The sequence below is a fragment of the Pelodiscus sinensis genome, chromosome 4 (genome assembly GCF_049634645.1).
Source record: "Pelodiscus sinensis isolate JC-2024 chromosome 4, ASM4963464v1, whole genome shotgun sequence".
NCBI lineage: Eukaryota > Metazoa > Chordata > Testudines > Trionychidae > Pelodiscus > Pelodiscus sinensis.
In genome coordinates, this window is record NC_134714.1 from 45,156,673 (window position 1) to 45,173,785 (window position 17,113).

The 17,113-nt window shown below is 40.9% G+C and overlaps 2 protein-coding genes across 10 annotated transcripts in view; one reads left to right on the forward strand and one right to left on the reverse strand.

The window, feature by feature from the left end:
* ZNF410 (zinc finger protein 410) overlaps window positions 1-4,627 on the reverse strand; it is a 29,833-nt gene extending 25,206 nt beyond the window's left edge. Inside the window, exon 1 of one of the 3 annotated variants that reach the window (XM_014570792.2) lies at window positions 4,265-4,627. The gene's annotated coding sequence lies outside the window, so the exon portion shown is untranslated. Of the gene's footprint in view, window positions 1-4,248 lie in introns of all 3 variants that reach the window. The other 2 variants (XM_014570791.3, XM_014570793.2) reach the window with 2 other exon arrangements.
* A 143-nt stretch (window positions 4,628-4,770) lies between these two features.
* FBXO33 (F-box protein 33) overlaps window positions 4,771-17,113 on the forward strand; it is a 106,236-nt gene continuing 93,893 nt past the window's right edge. For 6 of the 7 annotated variants that reach the window (XR_012903390.1, XR_012903389.1, XM_075926886.1 and 3 more), the window contains exon 1: window positions 4,771-5,333. Coding sequence is in view for 5 of the 7 variants with exons in the window: in XM_075926886.1 (XP_075783001.1) it covers window positions 4,837-5,333 (497 nt within the window). In the remaining 2 variants the exon portion in view is untranslated. The remainder of the gene's footprint in view (window positions 5,334-17,113) is intronic. The other variant, XM_075926888.1, reaches the window with a different exon arrangement.

The window sequence follows — 17,113 nt, forward strand, 5'->3', positions numbered from 1 at the left end:
TTTAGATCAGATCTGGTGCAAGTGTGTGTGTTGGTTCACAACTTTTGCTGTGTTTCTACACAACTTCAGATATGTGGTAGGGATGCATTCTCACCCTGGCACTGTTCTGTAAAGATTTCAACTGGACATTTTGACTTGCTCTATTCCATCCATCAGAATTGAGGTGAAAACAGTATTCACTGACCATTACTATGACAATGGTATTGCCTTGCCTGTGGTAAAGTGAGAGAACTGCAGTCCTGTCGGTGGTCGGTTCCCCAACCGCGCCCATGCTTTATGAAAATTGACTTTTGAGTATAAATATCATAGAATCATAGAATACTAGGACCGGCAGGGACCTCGAGAGGTCATCGAGTCCAGTCCCATGACCTCATGGCAGGACTCAGTACTGTCTACACCATCCCTGATAGACATTTATCTAACCTACTCTTAAATATCTCCAGAGATGGAAATTCCACAACCTCCCTAGGCAATTTATTCCAGTGTTTAATCACCCTAACAGTTAGGAACTTTTTCCTAATGTCCAACCTAAACCTCCCTTGCTGCAGTTTAAGCCAATTGCTTCTTGTTCTATCCTCAGAGGCCAGGAAGAACAATATTTCTCCCTCCTCCTTGTGACACCCTTTTAAGATACCTGAAAACCGCTACCATGTCCCCTCTCAATCTTCTCTTTTCCAAACTAAACAATCGCAATTCTTTCAGTCTTTTTTCATAAGTCATGTTCTCTAGACCTTTAAACATTCTTGTTGCTCTTCTCTGGACCTTCTCCAATTTCTCCACATCTTTCTTGAAATGTGGTGCCCAGAACTGGACACAATACTCCAACTGAGGCCTAATCAGTGCAGAGTAGAGCGGAAGAATGACTTCTCATGTCTTGCTCACAACACACCTGTTAATGCATCCTAGAATTGTGTTTGCTTTTTTTGCAACAGCGTCACACTGTTGACTCATATTTAGCTTGTGGTCCACTATAACTCCTAGATCCCTTTCTGTCGTACTTCTTCCTAGACAGTTGCTTCCCATTCTGTATATGTGAAACTGATTGTTCCTTCCTAAATGGAGCACTTTGCATTTGTCCTTATTAAACTGCATCCTGTTTACCTGAGACTTTTTCTCCAATTTGTCCAGATCATTTTGAATGATGACCCTATCCTCCAAAGCAGTTTCAACCCCTCCCAGCTTGGTATCATCTGCAAACTTAATAAGCGTACTCTCTATGCCAATATCTAAATCATTTATGAAAATATTAAACAGAACCAGTTCCAAAACAGACCCCTGTGGAACTCCACTTGTTATACCTTTTCAGCAGGATTGTGAACCATTAATAACTACTCTTTGAGAAAGAGTGCATAACTGGCTGGATAACCAATCTAAGTTGTATTTGCCTAGTTTATTGATAAGAATATCATGCAAGACCATATCAAATGCCGTGCTAATGTCTAGGTATACCATGTCCACCGCTTCTCCCTTATCCACAAGACTCATCCTATCAAAGAAAGCTATCAGATTGGTTTGACATGATTTGTTCTTTACAAATCCATGCTCGCTGTTCCCTATCACCTTATTACCTTCCAGGTGTTTGCAGATGATTTTCTTAATTACTTGCTCCATTATCTTTCCTGGCACAGAAGTTAACCTGACTGGTCTATAGTTTCCTGGGTTGTTTTTATTTCCATTTTTATAGATGGGCACTATATTTGCCCTTTTCCAGTCTTCTGGAATCTCTCCCGTCTTCCATGATTTTCCAAAGATGATAGCTAAAGGCTCAGATACCTCTTCTATCAGCTCCTTGAGTATTCTAGGATGCATTTCATCAGGCCCTGGTGACTTGCAGATATCTAACATTTCTAAGTGATTTTTAACTTGTTCTTTTTTAATTTTATCTTCTAAATCTACCCCCTTTCCACTAGCATCCACTATGTTAGGCATTCCTTCATCAGACTTCTCAGTGAAGACCAAAACAAAGAAATCATTAAGCATCTCTGCCATTTACAAGTTTCCTGTTACTGTTTCTCCCTTCTCACTGAGCAATGGGCCTACCCTGTCCTTGGTCTTCCTCTTGCTTCTAATATATTTATAGAATGTCTTCTTGTTTCCCTTTATGCCTGTAGCTAGTTTGAACTCATTTTGTGCCTTGGCCATTCTAATCTTGCCCCTGCATTCCTGTATTGTTTGCCTATATTCATCCTTTGTAACTTGTCCTAGTTTCCATTTTTTATGAGACTCCTTTTTTATTTTTAGATCATGCAAGATCTCCCAGTTAACCCAAGGCAGTCTTTTGCCATATTTTCTATCTTTCCTATGCAGTGGAATAGCTTGCTTTTGGGCCCTTAATAATGTCCCTTTGAAAAACTGCCAACTCTCTTCAGTTGTTTTTCCCCTCAGTCTTGCCTCCCATGGGACTTACCCACCAGCTCTCTGAGTTTACCAAAATCTGCCTTACTGAAATCCATTGTCTCTAATTTGCTGTTCTCCCTAACTTAAAGATGCACTGGACAAAATATCTCATGTAACATTAAAATTCCTAGGTTAAATCTGCTGGATATGTATATATTATTATGTTGCATGTTTCTTTCTTGTATGTGAAGCTAAAAATATGAAGTATGAAACTATAGTTTAAAAAGTGCTAATGAGAGCCATTACTGGTGCCTTCCACCTTTCCCTCCACAAACCTTAATGACCTGGTGATCAAGTTAACTACTAGTAAATAGCCTTGTTTGTACTTTAAGTTCTGAAGGTGGCTGGTCCTAGGAAAATATGTGACCATACCATGTGATACTGGGATCCATTTTTTAACTTGATATTTTTCCAGGGATGGGGAGGGGATGTAAAACAAAAGATTCCCGCCCTGTGGGAGAGTCTGTTTAAGCAATAGGAAGCTATCAGCCATTTGTCTTTGGCTGGCCTGGGGAATGGCCTGGCATGCAAAGAGGACTGGAGACCCAAGTCAGAGTAAAAGAGCTTGTCTCTGACTTGAAGATTATGCCTGAAATAAGAGAAGTCATTTATCTGCTTGTGATAAGTTTCTTAGTGAATTAGAATTGGCTATGTGTTTTCTTTTCATTCTAATTTAGTAACTCACTTTGATCTGTCTGTTATCACTCGCAACTACTAAAATCTTACTGTTAGTACTTAAAAACAGTTTTGTTTACTATCAGGCCTAGGGGAATAATTGTTACCCAGAGACAACAACCATTGTGCATATCTCTCGTTCATTGATAAAGAGGGTGAAAATCCTCATGAGTTTTCCCTGTTTAAAACTTTTACACTGAGAAAGACAGATTTATTTGGGGGTTTGAGCTATTTTGGGGGTTGATTTCCTGAGTGCTGTGCCCTAGAACTTCATCCTCCCAGAGTTGAAGTGATTTAGTGTCTGCATTGCTCTGCAGGAGGGCAGTTACCCCAACTCTGTGCTTTGTCTGGGGGAGACCAGAGGATCTGGCCTAGAGAACACGGTGGTGGGGAGCCCCAGAGAGCAAAAAAGTGGATGTCAATGGCATGATTGGCACACGGAGAACAATCCCAAGGGGACTTCTGTGACTGCACCTCCAGCACATCGTCTTTCAATATTTCCAAGATGCTGCCCATACTGTGGACTTGAACATCTCATGCAAAAGACTGAGGTCCAAAATCTTGGAGCTGGACCACTAGAACCATTAAGTTATCCAGTTAACTGATTAAATGGGGGCAGGTGGGGGAGCCGTTCCATCCTGCTGGGCTAGACTGCCCCCCCACCACCACCACCACAGCTGGACTGGAGCAAGGGCTGCTCCAGTCCAGCTGCTTAAAACCCCACACTGAGCTACTGGCTCTGAGCCTGTAAGCCTACACAGGTTGGGAGCTGGCAGCTCTTCCCCCTCCCACCCCATGCCCTGTGCGAGGCTGTGGAACTCCCAGCCCTTGTGGGCTAACAGTTAGCTATTACCATTAAAGGGTTATCTGTAAACAGTGATGCTTACCAGGTAACTGGTTAACCAGTTACCCGTTCAGATCCCTAATCACTATATGGGTCAGAAACCTGAAACCTCTTACAAGTAGATGGTGCAGTTAGATGCATTCCATATGCTCCAAATCTTGAGCATACAGTGATTCAATTTTATGCAAAATGCCATAACCTCACAGCTAACTGGCATTCCTTCAATCACTCACTACATTCAAAAGCAGTATTTTATGTTCTTCCACTTCTTCAGGATGAACAGAGACACCCCAACACACTATTTCTCCATCAATGTGCAAAAGGGTTCACACCTTGATCCTACCTGACCTTGCCTATGGAGCTGACTTGAAGATTGATGGATTTGCAGAATTGAGCCAGACCTGGGCATTTGACTTTGAGATCCCAGCTGTGATGCAACTTGGCCTGGTTGTTCTGAGTGGTGCCCTGTTCTGTTCCCCAGGGGAACGTGCCAGTTTGATGATCTCTCCCCACTCAAGACATGATTCTGGAGGGAGTTGCCTCCATCCCCCTGCCAGCTGCACCCCCCTCCCAGTTGTGCTTGATGGTATGTTCCATCCTCTTCCACAGCTGAGTCTAAAGGTAGTTTCCATTTCTCTCTCTGAGTGAGGTGGTCGGGAACTCTTCCCAAGGGGCTGAGTTGAGTTCTCTGGTAATTCCTTGCCCCTCTCCCTCTCCGGTCAATGGTAGCCTCCATAATCCCGCAAAGCTGAATACAGATATGGTGCCACCCCCGTCTTCCAGTTAGTTGGTAGGATCCATTCCCCTCCCCCCCCCGAACTCGGTGGTAGGTACTATCCTCCCCCCGCGGCCGGGTGCGGTGGTTTGCCCCGGCAGTAGCCGAGTCTCGGCCGGCCCCCACCCCCTCCGCCTTGTCATTGATGTTGTTGTTTTTGTCGCAGGAGGCGAGGCCGGGGCCGCGGCCTGGGGCTGCAGCAGCGGGGCTCGGGCCGGCGCCAGGCATGGCGGTGTGCGGGGAGGCGGTGGGCGCCGGCTCCCTGCCCAGCGAGCTGGTGGTTCACATCTTCTCGTTCCTGGCGGGCCCGGACCGGCTGCGGGCCTCGGCCGCCTGCTCGCACTGGCGGGAGTGTCTCTTCTACCCGGCCCTGTGGCCCCGGCTGCGCCTCAGCCTCTGCGTCTCTCCCGCCGAGCGCCCGCGCCTCGACTTCCTCATGCGCAAGTGCGGCTGGTTCGTGCGGGAGCTGCGCGTCCAGTTCGCCGCCGACAACTACCCCAGCGGTGGCGGCGGCGGCGGCGGGGGGGTCTGCGAGGGGGCGGCGGCCGAGGGGGAAACGCCGCTCTGCCCCCGCTGGCTGGACCTGCTGAGGACCTACCTGGAGCTGGTGCTGTGTGTGCTGAGCAGCGTCCGCAACAACAGGTACCGCGGGGCGCCCCGTCTTCTGGCCTGGCGCGCTCCCTGACTGGGGGAGGGGGACACATCTCTCGGGCTCAGCTCCTTCCCCGAGCCCGCTTGGCTTTCCCACCTGCCCCTTTCGCTGGGGGGATTTCCCTCCTGCCGGGCCTCTTCAGCCCACCCGCCCCGTCCTGGCCTTCTTCGCTGGGACATGTTAATAGGAACATCTTGCTCTGTACACAGGAAAGGAAGGATTGGGAGAAAGAGTTTGATTAGAAAAACTTCTTAAGGAAAGAAAATCCTGGAAACCAATTAGATTTCCCTTGAACTTGCTTTTAAATAAAGGGCATAATGGAGGCCACAATGAGGACTAGGTCACCTATTGTGTGTACTGATGCTTCATGAAGATAAATCGTTACACACCTGCCAATCGATAGCTCATGTACAACACGCTCCATATTCATAGGAACTGTGATTTGATGAGAGGTAACAATTCAGCGTGTAAAGCAAGCGTGTAAAGCATTGTCTTAAATGAAGCATTATTTGGCATCTCTGATATATAATGTCAATCACTTATTATAGTGCAAACTTGACAGTAAGTAAAACTTACGGTAATAATTTGCAAATTTAATGTCCTTGGAATTCTTAAACAGTGTTAGCCCATATAAACTAGCTTACACATACTTTGCATGGTATCATATTAGCTGTGGAATATAAATACAATGTAAAATATAGAAATAGATGAGCTGAGAATTTACATTAGCTTGTGGTAAAAATTTTTAAAAATCAACGTATAGATCTGCAGCACCTTAGAGACAAACAAAAAATATAGATGGTATCATGGGTTTTTGTGGCCGGTGGTACACAATAAAACAATTGGAGTTGTACAATAATTGCATTTTTATTTTAAGAAAAAAGAAATCACAAATCAAATGTATGATCAGAGCTATAAGTTTGCATTATGGTGTGTATAGCCCATTTTTTTTCAAAATACTTTGAATGTGCCTTCATAATTTATCCATGCATGAACAGACCCAACAGATAAGTTGTGCTACCTTGTGTAATTTTAAATTGTTCCTTCTACCACACTGTGATGTGAACTTGGTATTATAAAAAAAAGTATTAACTAAGTCTATCATAATAGCTGGGTTGCTGGACACTCAGTAATTTCTGAAACAGTTTGGTCTCTAAAAGAAGGAAGTTTATATTTAGTCAGAAACTATTAAAAGTGAGTGACTTGTAATTGTCCTTGGTCTTGGGAGATGCTGATGGTAAAGAGGAAAATCGGGTTCAATTGTTAAGGTGCTAGCTTAGAACTGGGGATTCCTTGGTTCAATTTGATGCTTTGCCACAGTCGTCTTTAGTGATCATGGACTCTGGTCTCTTTGGGCCTCAGTTCTCTTTGAAAAATTGTGATCATAGTGTAGTGATAGAAATGTAGCCGTGTTAGTCTGGGGTAGTTGAAGCAAAATGCAGGACAATGTAGCACTTTAAAGACTAACAAGATGGTTTATTAGATGATGAGCTTTCGTGGGCCAGACCCACTTCCTCAGATCAAATAGTGGAAGAAAGTAGTCACAACCGTATCCTTTGGTATATATGGTTGTGACTACTTTCTTCCACTATTTGATCTGAGGAAGTGGGTCTGGCCCACGAAAGCTCATCATCTAATAAACCATCTTGTTAGTCTTTAAAGTGCTACATTGTCCTGCATTTTGCTTGATCATAGTGTGTTATGCTTATAAGAAGTACATTGGGTCTTTTCAGGGGAAAAGCCAATATGCCACGTTTATTGAGAATATAATGGCAAAGCAATTAGCATATGCTTACATAGACAGACACATATACGCACGCTGTCCCACCAATCAGTGTTATATTTACCACTCCATGGTCTGTGCCCAGCCAGATTGATGACGGATGGAGGAGCGGGGGGGGGAGGGGTCTATCGGTCCAGACCAATGCTCCAGTCTTTGGCAAGACGTCCCTGCTCTTACGGCGAAACAGTTCTCCTTTTCCATCAGGATCAATGGGGTTTGCATCGTCATGGTGTTTTTCTGACATGTTTATTATATCCAGTTGTTTCTCTTGCTCCTTATCATTTTTGTTCTGCCATGCTAAGCTCATTTTGATCACTAATATTTTGTCCCAATTGATAAATGCTTGCCTTCTTTCAGAGCTGTCGATTTGCCCATTGCTTACATCTTGATGGGGATATGCAGCAATCTTCGGCATTTTTACGTCTGTTCTTGTTTTTTTCCTAGAACGTTTGGTATGGTGACCTTCGCACTTATCTCTCATACATTCCTCACTGTCTTACACATAACAAGGTTGATTTCTTTGCTACAGAGAAGCAATGTGCACATTTAAACAAGGAAATAAAATATATATTTTTTTAAAAAGTCACCCTTTTCACTTATTTCACAATACTAATTTTAAAACAAAAACAAAATTATCTGTGCCTTAGAATCAACTTTAGACACAATATTCTGGCTGGTGCACCTTTACAATAAAGGTAAGGTAAAAGGTCCTTTCTGCTTTCAGAAAGGGTGGCTGGCAAAGTACACTAAGTCACATTACTTAGCATAAAGCTACATTTTAGCTACATGGCTATAATAGTACAGGTTGAACCTCCCTGATCTGGCACCCTCTGGACCTGACTGGTGTAGAACTAGAGAATTTGCCATACCAGGGGAGACCAATGTTGTTTAGCAGCTTACTAACACTGCCACTGCATACTGGACTCTTAGAACACATTTAAGGATAAATTAGAACTAAATAGCAGCATGGAACACTGAGAGCCAGGACTGGTGGCTGTAAACAAACTTTATGGAACTGTGGGAAAGTTGGCCACATCCATAATAAGTGGATATCTGGCTAACTAAAATCATGATGGGCCACAGATGTTGCTGGACCAGAAAGTACCAGATTAGAGGTTCAACCTGTACTTCCTTACCTCACTGTAGTATGGCACACACACTTGGTATGGTAGCCATTAAAACAACTAAGACAGAAAAGAAAGAGACCATTAAGATGCTTCAGGATTCCCATCAATATCAGGAAAGGGTATGACTGGAAAGGGATCTAGTGATCAAAATGAAATTAAGAACCTTACTTCCACGCTAATATCCAATACAAAAAGCTATAAATGTTGTTGTGGGTATTTTAGCCTTCTTCAAACTGCAAATCAGTTTATCAGAAAAGTGGCTACAATGATGTGTAAAATTAGAACATGTTAGGGCTGTTATGCATCTGTGGCTTTGGGGAGAAATATTTGTTCCCCCCCATCTTTTGTCCTGGGTTGTAAATAGAGAGTAATGAAAATAATCCATGCTTGGTCTTAAACGAGTACATAATAGGCAGGTGAAATTATCTTCCTTTCAGTCCCTCCACTTTATTGCAGTTAGCTTAGAGACAGTTTCTGTGTGTTAGCTCTCAGCCATCTCACTGACAAAACTTACTTTCTAAAAACATCACTTCTGCTCCAGCTCTGAACTGAGGACCCTAACATTGATACCAGACCATTCATATTTTAGTACATGTTACTCCAGTCCTCCACTTGTCAACATTTCAGGGCTGTCTCACTCAATCATCTGTCTGCTGCTATCACTCTTTGTCAAACATCACTAAAAATTAGTCAAAAAATGTTATTGCATTTTAACACATTGGGTGACTAACTTGGCAACAATGTAATGTGGAGTGGATTCCAGTGTGCTGTATCCTAGTGAAAAGTTCTCATATACTGTGTAGCATTCACAGTATATCATTACTTTGAAAATCACTTCTTCGCTGTTGCTATCCCTTATTCCCCAAACACTTTATAACAAGTGCTTGTGTACTAAGAGTGAGCTTTTGCTATTCCAAATCTGTCTTTACTACTTTGCCAAACTACATTTTATATGCACTCTCTTCAAATTTGTGTATGCTTTAGATATTTTTTCAGCAAAGTGTTTACTTCTCTGTGCTACATGTTGATACGGCTATAATAAAACACATGTTTTATTTAGCTCTGTTTAATTAAAATGATAATAGTGTAAAAGTGCGTTGGCACTTCAAGGTCCCTTGACAAAAGAATCCTTGTCTTGTTGCTAAGGTACAATCGTGCCCACTCTAGGGGACACATCTCCTGTGAATCCTTTTTACATTTAACCATACCAATTTAGTTCAGTCTCTGAAGTGTGCAGTGTCACATGCTATTCAAAATAGAAAATACACAGAAAAATTCAACATGTAGAAACATATAGTAGAAGTGATAGAGTGAATGACTAACTTCAGATTCAGGTCATAACTATGTCTCAGCATTGGCAAGTTTTCTTTTGGTAAAATTTAACTGTAACAGAATTTCCCGATCACAGATAAGTTCTGTTGCAGAGTAAAGCTTACTATAATTCATGGTATATGGACTTGCAACTCTTAATTTTAGCCAAATTATGTATTTTAAACTATATGTTTCTTAATGTAAATAATTGAAGATGAAAAGAATTGTGCTTATAATTGCAGAGATAGTTTCACTAATGCATGCATAATTCCCACCATACTTATCCAGAGCATAATACATGCTCCTTCTTTATTCCATCCCCATGAGCATGTTGGAGTTTCATGTTAAAATGTGCTTGAATTCTTTAATTATGTGTACATGTAAGTTTGTCTATTTGTGAACTGCATAATTATTGAGAACTATGTAGAACATAAATATGATATGTAAAAGATAAGACGACTATATGAAGCTGTCCAGATTAAGTGAGTTAGATACTAAAAATATTTGTGGTTCTCAATTTGAATTAAGTGTATTAGCTGAAGAAGCTAATATCAGACAAGTTTGAGTTTTGAATCGCTAAGTAAATGAACCCTGCTTCTTGCAATTTGCTGTAGAAAATCACTAGTTTTTACCTAGGATAATGCCAAACCAGTCTAACATCACTCTTTGACAGGTTTACTGGTCTAGTGGATGGGGGAAAGCTGTAGATAAGATATGTCTTGATTTTTAATAAGCTTTTTGACAGTCCCACATAACATTCCCATAAACAAGCCAGGGAAATGTGATCCAGATGAAATTACAACAAGGTGGGTACAGAAAGATTGTGAAACTGTACTAAGAGTATTTATCAATGGCTCAGTGTCCTGCAAAGGGGATATATGTAGTGGAGTCGCTGAGGTGTCTCCTGTGTCCAGTACTAGTGTTGTGCTTAAAAGATGTACCCAGGATCTTTTTCAGGGGGATAAGGCAACACGCCACTTTTATTGAACATAAATAATACTTTATTGTATGCATATGATACATTATATTAATGCACTCATACACACACACAAGCACACTCTGTCTTGTTGTTACCAATAGTTGCTCCCCCTAACTACACTGGCCAGGTGAGTTAGGTGGGGGAGGGGTGGAGACAGGCTTCTGCCGATCTGCATCAGTGCTCCAGTGCTGACAAGACGAAAACCCAGGGTCCCTCTGCAAGATGCCTCATATTTATCCTGCTCATGAAGCCAGTTAGTTATCATTTACATATGCAGTGAGATACTTGTGAAACCTTTTTTAATGCTGCTTCAAAGAGGGTCCTTCAGGCACTCACTGCTTGACTCCAAAGGCCCTCTGTATGTCCAGTCTTCTTCTCAGTGAGCTTGCTTGACAAGTCTTATTGTCTTTGGATCTGGCTTCCAGTCCTTTTCCACCCTTGCAACTGTTGCTGAAGGTGCTCACCTTTAAATGCTTCTCCATTCACACCTCATTCATTTTAACAGAACAATCCATGGAAGGGGAGATATCTATTCTACTCCTAGAAAAAGACATTTTTTTTATCTTAACTGTTCATAAGACCTATAATGTAAAGGACTTGATACAAAGTTTCTATGGAAAAGACTAGATACAAGGTTTCTCTTAATACAAGGGATTCCATAAGAAAGCTTAACATAAAGATATATCTAAAAGGACAAGATCTATATCTATCTATAAAAGGACTTACAAAATTTCTCTTAATACAAAGTTATATGAGAATGATACATGGTTATATGGAAATGTTAGAGATTTATCCACACTAGTCAATATAATAATGATTTTGATAATGGGAAGAGAGAGTATGCTTATAAAATTTGAAAATGACACCAAGCTGGGAGGATTTGGTAGCATTTTGAATTCTAATCCTGTACTCTAAAACAACCCTGATCAATTGGAGAATTGGTCTGAAATCAACAAGATGAATTTAATAAAGATAAGTTCAAAGTATTGCAGCTAGGAAGAAGAGAAGTCAAATGCACAACTACAAAATGGGGAGTAACTGTCTATTTGGTAATACTACTGAAATGCATCTGCATTTATAGTATCTCACAAATTGAGTGTGAGTCAACTGTAGTTGCAAAAAAAGCCAATATAATTCCAGAGTATATTAATAGGAGCATTGTATGAAAGACATTAGAGGTAACTATTCAACTCTGTGACACTGGTGAGGCCTCAGATGGAGTACTATGTCTAGGTTTTGGTATCGTACATTAAGAAAGATCTGGACAGACCGGAGAGAGTCCAGAGGAGAGCAACAAAAAGTAAATGGGTTTAAAAAAACCTCACCTTTGAGGAAAAGTTGTTGTTTTTTAAAGGATGTTTAGTCTTGACAGAAGATGATAAAGGCCCTCATGCCTGTTAAGGGCTTTTATAAAGAGTCTGGTGATCAGTTGTACTCCTTGTCCACTGAAGGCACGACAAGAAGTCTTCAGCAAGAGAGATTTATGTTACCTATTAAGGAAAAAGTTTCTTAACCTTCTTTGGAAAGCTATTCCAATAGCTATGTTATGTTCCTGTTATTGGAGATTTTTAAGAACGAGTTGGACACACATGGTCAAGGATGGTTTATGTATACTTGGTCCTGCCCATTTGGTCTGTTACCTAAGTTCTTGTCAGACGTGGCACTCTTTAGCTTTGAGGATCAGATGTGATTGGGTGCATTCTTTTCAGTATGTCTTTAGGTAAAAGCCACATTGCTTTATTGGTGGGTAACTAAACCCAGATCAGTTGTTTGGTAAGCAGCTCTACGCATTGCTATACCAAATACATCTAGTAAGTTGCAGGGATTCTATTTTCTGTGTCAATCAGATCAAAAACACGAGAGGAAAGGAGTCAGGACTAGGGATGTGAACAGGTAACCAGTTATCCGATAAACAAAATCCTTAATCGGTGATGCTTGGGTAACAGTTAACAGGTAGTCTGTAGCGGCCATCCCTGTGCTTGGGAGGAGGGGAGGGGGCTGCTCAAGCCCCATGTAACCTTTCCCAGGGCTGGAGTAGTACTTCACCTGCCACCTCTTTAACCAGTTAACCAATTCAGCGGGATTTTACATCCCTTGTCAGGACTGAGAATCAGATGATTTTTTTCATGCCTCTGGGATATCATTTTTTAAATGAAACCAGAGAATCTTCAGCTCTAATTTCTTATCATTGTGGAGTATTTTTGTAAATTACAGTGCCAGCTTTTGTAGCTTTTGTAAATAAACTGTAATGCCTTATTGTGGTCTTATAAACCTAACTTCTATTGAACAATGCAGTAATGCAAAGAATAACTTTAAAACCCCCTTCCAAGTGCACAGTCAAAAGTTTTAGATGGCTGCATGGCTCTTTAAGAATGCATACCAAAGGACTGGAGGCAAGACAAATGTCAGCCTGCAAAACTAAAAATAGTGAAGTTTTTGATAGTCTGTTGGGCACTGGGTGATTATATACACTTCTTCCACTAGCTAAATTATCCATTCACTGTACAAAACAAAGCTGAAGACATGTAAATGAAGCTGATGTTAAAGCAGATGATTATGGGAAACCAAAAATATTCTATGTAAAACGTTGCTAATTTTCACTTACTGGAAGGATTTAATAAATTGCTATTACTAACCGTTGCTAACAAATGACATAAAATATACTGAAATTCTTGCTGCTGGAAATTACATTTCAGAGGATCATCACACAAGTCTTGTTTGATATTATAAGCACATAGATTCAGAGTTACTGCAAATTTAATATTAGTTTCTTCATTCTTTATTACTGCATAGGCAGTAAAAAGGTTCTTGGTATTCTGATAACACATATGCTCCTGCTGCTTACTTTTGACCAGAAATCAAAATCCTGTTTTGTAACAATATCTGTAGCAACAAATTGTGAGGGTCACAGAGGACTATAGCTTCTGATGGAGAATGAGCAGCAGGAGCAGATTTTGGTTTTAAACAAAGATTGAAAGTAAGTAGAAGGTACGAAGAAACTTTCTGTAGGTCATCAGAGTATCTATGCTCGTTAAGTGAATGATTGCTTTTCAGGAATATTCTTTTTCAGAGAGGGTTGTGGAGAAAGGAATTTGCTTTCTGTACTCTGCACTGATGATATCCACAATTCTAGTCTTTCCTTGTCAGAGCTGTTCTGAGAAATAGTAAGGTGTTGATAGATGTCTATTGCTTGGTTTTCACAGGAGAGAAACTAGCACATGCAGTGACCGCAGGATCTGTAGCCAAGTGGGGAGCAAAATCTAGATTTTAGTAAACCCCCAGTATGTCATCAAAATGTGGCATGTATCTGAAAGAATTTCAGGAATTAAATTAAATGAGGATTCAGGATTATTAAACAAGCCAAATATTTAGCACATTAAGGAAGTCAGAATTGGCTGCAACTTATTCTTCAGGAACTCCCCCACAACTGATCTGGTACAAGCAGCTTCACTGAGCAAGCAGTGTGTAATTGCTATTCTAGACCACGAATGAACAGATGTACCATTCTTCTAGTCCTGCTGTGTGTAAACAAGACCTATGTGCAAAATGTGTAATGGGCAAAAAATTATTAAAAATAGTGCACAGCAAGCAAATCTAGTATAGTGCAGTTACTAACTTGCTAGAGATTGCAATCACATGTTAGCATAAAGTAACTGGAGAAATATAAGAGTTTTAAAAGTAGAATCTCATGGATGAGAAATCACTGATAAGTTCTTTCGAACAAGGAAATGCCTCTTTATGTGTTTTGTAGTTCATAGAACAACACTACTCTGATCCTAACTGAGGCCTCTGGTTGCTGCTTGAATATAATTATTCAGTAGCAATGGTTCTGTCAAGTGCAAAAATGCATGAAGGAAATAATAGAACTGAAGCAGGGATCAGAAAAAATAAGTGGTACACTACTGGGATCAGTATTATTCTTTTAATTAATGATCTATAGTGGAGTCTGAATTCAGCCATGCTCAAACTTTCAGGTGGTGATAATCCTGGGGATAGCAAATGTAGAACTAAGTTGCCCTATAGCTGACTTAAATAGTAAACTTTGAGGCAGAATCTTCTAGTCTTGTGTACAGTTGGGGGGCGATGAGGGACGGGACCCCAGACTAATGAGTGGGCCACATGAGTGGCCTTCCTTCATCTCAGTGGTCCACAAGATTTTTGTAACCCAAATCATCCCCCAGGATAGGGTAATTTTGCTAACTGTGCTTCCATAACTAGAATTTGTGGGGTATGCCGATTTGAACTGTAGCAGTGCTTTTATTGGATGCAGTGTGCACTGCTCTCTGATGTTGTGTACAATCAGCATGCAACTCATTTCACTTGCTCTGGCTTTAAGTGTCACCTTTTTTATAATACTGGTAGGGGAAAAAACGTTTGTGAACGAAAACCAGCAGAATTTGGTGACCCTGTGTGTGGGCAAAGGTAAACCAAATGTTTCATGGGTTACACGTAGAACTGCAGTGGGACATATGCGGCCCCCAGGTTGCCCACCACTGGTGTACAGTGTTTTTAGCACAGAGCAGTGTTATAGAAATTTACTACTACAAGTTGAACCTCTAGTCCGGGACCTGACTGCTGCCAAACTGGAGAATTTGCCAAACCACAGGAGGTCTATTGCCTAGCAACATTACCAGCATTTCCACTGCTTACAGGGCTCATCTAGAACTATGTGGAACAGTCAAAAGAGGATATGCAATTTCTGTATATCTTCTTCCGATCGCACTTTTGAAAGTAGAGCTTTCAAAAGTGAAAGTAGTTTAGACATGGCTTTTTTGGTGAGTCCCCCTCCCCTTGTTGAAAAGCCACTCTTCCTCAAAAAATGAGGTTTACACAGCTTTTTGAGAAGGGGGAGTTTGCCGAAAAAGCCATGTCTAAAGTACCTTCACTTTCGAAAGCAGATATGCAGATTCCCACAAAATTTGCATATCCTCTTTCGACTTGTTCCGCATAGTCTAGATGAGCTCTTTGGGGGTACGTTAGAGCTAAATAACATAGAGCAATGAGAGCCAGGATTGGTAACTGTAACATAAAGAAACTTTATGCAACCATGGGAAACTTGGCCACATCCATGGTGAGTGGACTTCCAGTTAACTAAAATCATGCTGGAACAAAGAGTTCCGGATTAGAGAGGTTTAACCTGTACTAATGTAATCCTGAAACAAAGCTGAAAGTAGTGAGGTGATGCTTACTATTAAACAGGGCCTGTATGCCTTGCAATTCTGTTGCTGCATAATTCTTTGTAGAGAGTTGTTTTCCAAATGAAAGATTGTTTTAAAAAGTAGCTTCTAACTTTTGTGTAATGTAACAGTCTCTTGAGTCTGCAGATGCTTTGAAAGGTGCAAACTGCCTCATTCATCTCAATGACTTTGTTCTGAAATCCAAAGACGACAGTTTGATTCTCAGCCTTACGCAGGACATTGCCAATCATTTTAGCAGAAAGATTTAGCCATCCTACTTTCCTCACCATATTAAACTGATTCAAGGTCCTAGGATTCAAACCTCCCCAACTATCCACCATCTTTGCTGCCAAAATCTTCAGATTTCCCCTCAGTCAACAGTTTTTGAGGTAGTTGGCATCTTCAGTATAAAAATCTGAGGCATACTGAAAATGAGAATGGTCAGCATAAAATTATATTTAAATATAATATCAAATCACTTGGACTCCTTTATTGCTCATGCTTTTCAGCAAGCTACACCTAAGTACTGAAACACTCCTGTGTATTCTGCTTTGGAAGTTTTAATTAACACACACAAATGAGTATTTGGAGCCTTGCTAGTAAGTCCCTCATTCATTTAGGAGAGAAAATAGCTAGCAGATACAAATAGGACACAGCTGTTATGATATCAGAGTAGGAAGTGATGACAGATCACAAACTAAACAGGAGCTTTCTAGTAGTATTAGTTTATAGTGATTATAAAGGGTGATAGATTGGACCTAAAAATTACGTTCATTCCCTTCCCTTGGTTCCAGTTGAAACAACAAACAGGACTATGTAGCACTTTAAAGACTAACAAGATGATTTATTAGGTGATGAGCTTTTGTGGGCCAGACCCACTTCCTCAGATCAAATTGTGGAAGAAAATTGGCACGAATATATATATACCAAAGAATACAATAAAAAAAATGAACACATATGAAAAGGACAAATCAAATTTCAGAACAGAAGGGAGATGGGGGGGGGGGGAAATCACCTACAGCCCCCAACTTAAACCCGTCCAACACATTATCAATAAACTAAAACCTATACTGGAACAGGATACTGAATTCTGAGAGGCTCTGGGAGACAGACCCATAGTCTCCTATAGACAACCATCTAACCTCAAGATGATTCTTACCAACAACCACAGGACATACCCCACTAACACCAACCCTGGAACTTTCCTTGCAACAAACCCCGTTGCCAGCTTTGTTCACATATTCACTCTGCTGATACCATTATTGGACCTAACCAATTGAGTTATAAGATCAAGAACACATATTCCTGCTCATCCAGAAATATAATTTATGCTATCATGTGCCAACAATGTCCGTCTGCAGTGTACATTGGACAAACATCTCAGACACTTCGC